This window comes from Helianthus annuus, chromosome 9 (assembly GCF_002127325.2).
Source record: "Helianthus annuus cultivar XRQ/B chromosome 9, HanXRQr2.0-SUNRISE, whole genome shotgun sequence".
NCBI lineage: Eukaryota > Viridiplantae > Streptophyta > Magnoliopsida > Asterales > Asteraceae > Helianthus > Helianthus annuus.
The window spans coordinates 189,420,509-189,424,005 of record NC_035441.2 but is presented as its reverse complement, the minus strand read 5'-3'; the positions used below and the strand labels follow the sequence as shown (position 1 = coordinate 189,424,005).

Sequence of the window (3,497 nt, the reverse complement as noted above, 5' to 3'; positions counted from 1 at the left end):
TGGGCAGTGGGTGTGGTTGGGTAGTGGGGTGGTTGGGTTGATGAAATGTGAGGGCTGGACAGGTGAGGGAGTGGGCCGATGAGAGGTGTGTGACTTGGGCTTGTGGGAGAAGGAGGAGGTGGGCTGATGTGGTTGGAAGGAGTAGTGGGCTGTTGGGTAGTGGGGCTGATAGGAGACTGGAGTGGGCCGAGAGGAGTAGGAGTGAGGTTGGGGTCTTGAGAAGAGTTATGTTGGGCCGCTGTTATGTGTGGAGAAAGGTGAAATGGGAACGGGTCCGATAGAAAGTCATAAGATGGTGTGGGACCGATCTGTTGACTGAACGGAAATGTAGTTTCGTTGAACGCTACATGACGCGAGATAAATATTTGTCTGGTTTGAAGGTCCAGACAACGATACCCGCGGTGAGTAGCAGGATATCCTAAAAACACACATGGTTGCGAGCGGTATTGGAGCTTATGAATGGAGGTTGATGGGGTAAGAGGGTAACAGAGGCACCCGAATACCCGAAGATGGTCGAATGTTGGGGTAGTTTGATATAAAATTTCTGTTGGTGAAGCGGAATTGGTGTGAGTGTTAGGTAAAATGTTAAGGAGATAGGTGGCGGTCTCTAGTGCAAAGTGCCATAGGTGGGTTGGTAGGGAAGCATGGGCAAGTAATGTACGAACCATGTTATTTATTGTACGGATTTTTCTTTCGGCTTTACCGTTTTGGGATGAGGTGTAGGGACACGAAAGGCGATAGAGGATGCCATTGGTGGTGAAAAAATTTTGAAAGGAGGAGTTGACATATTCGCGCCCATTGTCACATTGAAATGTTTTAATAGTTCGTTCAAATTGGGTTTTGATATTAGACGCAAATTGTTGAAAAAATGAGAAAACTTTGGATTTGTTTGCAATTGGGTAAGTCCACAAAAAATTAGAGTAGTCGTCTAGAAACAATACATAATATTTGTGACCACCAGAGCTAATAATAGGAGAAGTCCACACGTCACTATGAATAATATCAAAGGGTTGAATAGTATAATTATTGGATGCAAAAAATGGTAACCGAATACTTTTACCAAAAACACACGACTGGCATACATTATTATTAAGTTTATCAAAAACAATAGAACTAGAACTTTTTAAAGATTGCAAAGAAGATCGTCCAGGATGGCCTAGACGATGATGCCAGAGTTGTGCGGAGATAGCAGCAAGAGCAGTAGGTTGAGATGGAGATGATCCGAGCACCAGAGGGTACAAATCACCGCTGCTGTTGCATCTGAGGAGCGGCTTCTTGGTCTTGTAATCCTTCACAAGAAAACCAAATGGGTCAAATTCCACGGAAACAGAATTATCCGTGGTAAAGCGACGCACGGATATTAGGTTTTTGACAATTTTAGGTGAATATAAGACGTTTTTAAGGATAAAAGGTGGGAAGGGTTTGGGAAGGTATTTTGTGCCCTGTCCTAATACCGGAATGGTGTCGCCATTTCCTACAATAATTTTTTGAGACGCGCACGAATTAGAAAAAGAATGGTAGTTACCTGATTCATGAGATGCGTTGGATGTCGCTCCTGTATCCATATACTGAGTGGGGTCAGGCTGCTGCAAGGACATGGTGTACATGGCTTGCTCGATGTCCGTTGGGCTATAGGCAGTGTGAGCCTGAGAGGGACGTGGGCCAAGAATGCCAGAACCTTGAGCCGAATTGTTGTTGGACCGATTAGTAGAAGGATATGGGCAGGGTGGCATAGGCCAGTAGGCCTGTGGAGATGGGCCAAAAGATGGATATGGGCCATAGGGTGGGTTAGTCCAAGGGTTGTAAAATTGATTTTGCCAGTAGTTTGCTGACCGACCTCTGCCGTATGAACCGCGGCCCCTGCCACGTCTGCCCGACCGACCGCGGCCCCTGCCGCCGGGCCGGTCATCGGTCCTGTTCAAGTCCACTGGTGTCGCACGATGTGCGGTGGCGGTGAGAGCCGAACCAGCCACCTTGGAGGCGTGTAGAGCTTGTTCGGCTTTACGGGTTTCGACTTGTATAATCTTGGAGCGAGCCGTGTAGAAGGACGGCAACGGATCCTGTTGTTGTAAAATGGTGGCAATTCCTTCGTACTCTTCATTTAAACCGGCGATCAACTGAAGTACAAGGCGATCGCTGTCCACGGGAGCATTAACGTTGGCAAGCTGATCGGCTAAGACTTTAAGTTCTTGGCAATAGGCGGACACGTTCGGAAAGCCGTCAAGTCTGGTGTTTGAAAACTTGTGCATGAGATGAATTGCCCGAGCACTCTTGTTGTCATGAAACAGGTTTTCGATGGCAACCCAGGCGTCATACGCGGTGGCAGTGTTGTTAATTATTGTGTGTAAGAGGTCGTTTGAGATCGTGCTGTATATCCATTGTAGAACAATGGCATCCAGCCGCTCCCAATCGTCCGACTGTTTGGTGGTTTCGGAGGAGGAAGAGGAGGTTTCCGGTTTGCTTTTGATATGATCATACACAAGGCAGGCTTTACAATGCAGTTTGAATAGGGTTGCCCAAGAATTATATTGCCCAGATTCTATTTCGAGAGTGATAGGAATAACAGTTTTGATGTTGGAAACTGTTGTAGCCGGGTGGATTTTGGATTCGATGGAGATTGGAGGGTTGTTGTTTGAGCCAGTCATGGTGGTGGTCAAACAGAGCAGAAGCAGAAAAGGGTGAGCCGAGTAGGGTTAGGAAGAGAGAGGATCGAAGGGTGAGGGTGATACCATGAAAGAGATAATTCCTTGCCATTCTCTATTGATCACATGACTATAAATAATACAATCATATCCACAATTTTGGGAACAAATACTAACCGAATGATACATATAATCAATACTAAATATATGTGCTATTAATTTATACTCATATGCCCTTCATATTTTATTAATCAAAACTAATATTAATCAGTCCATAGTCATGTCGTTACCATCATGTCAACAACTGCTAGCAAAAATTTTCAACTTTAATGATGCAACCAAACACATGCGTATGCATTAGAATATACAAAGAGACCGACCACACATAAATCGACGTACAGAAGAAACAAAAACATGTATATATAAATGGACGATGAAAAGTAATATGGGAGGGCTGGCGTAACCACGTGCATGATTTTAAAATGGGTGTGGTACTGATATGGTATGTATCTAGAACCACCTCACTTTGGGTACATCATACATCTCAAAGTGTTTGTGATCAGATATACTGACACGGAATGAGAGTGTTAGGTCCTGGGGTATGGGCCTTGGGTTAGGGCGTGGGTTGGGGGAAAACGCCCAAGCCACCACCCCGGGTGGGCTTGGGTTGGGGCGTGGCCCTTGGGGCTTGGCTTTCAAGCCGGGTGTGGGGCGGTATGGACATGCTAGCTGGCTGCCTCCCATTCGCTCACCCCGTCACGTCATAGCGGACTTTTCAAATTTTGAATTTTAAATTCAAACGGTTTGGGGGAAAACCAAACCGCCACCCGGGTCTCCCAACAACCCCTATATATT

General features: G+C 45.9%; 1 protein-coding gene across 1 annotated transcript; it reads right to left on the bottom strand.

The window, feature by feature from the left end:
- Nucleotides 1–1,002: 1,002 nt before the first annotated feature.
- Nucleotides 1,003–2,782, bottom strand: LOC110880317. The gene is made up of 2 exons (XM_022128900.2): nt 1,526–2,782; nt 1,003–1,289 (listed from the first exon to the last, which is right to left on the bottom strand). Exons 1-2 carry the CDS (start codon nt 2,643–2,645, stop codon nt 1,243–1,245), a joined length of 1,167 nt encoding a protein of 388 aa, XP_021984592.1. The 5' UTR covers nt 2,646–2,782; the 3' UTR covers nt 1,003–1,242.
- Nucleotides 2,783–3,497: the final 715 nt, after the last annotated feature.

Excerpts from the sequence above, each read along its gene's own strand:
- LOC110880317 (XM_022128900.2), bottom strand. The coding sequence starts at position 2,645 with ATGACTGGCTCAAACAACAACCCTCCAATCTCCATCGAATCCAAAATC. Across the intron at positions 1,290-1,525 it reads CAACGCATCTCATGAATCAG|GATTACAAGACCAAGAAGCC; the intron begins GTAACTACCATT and ends TTTCTTGTGAAG.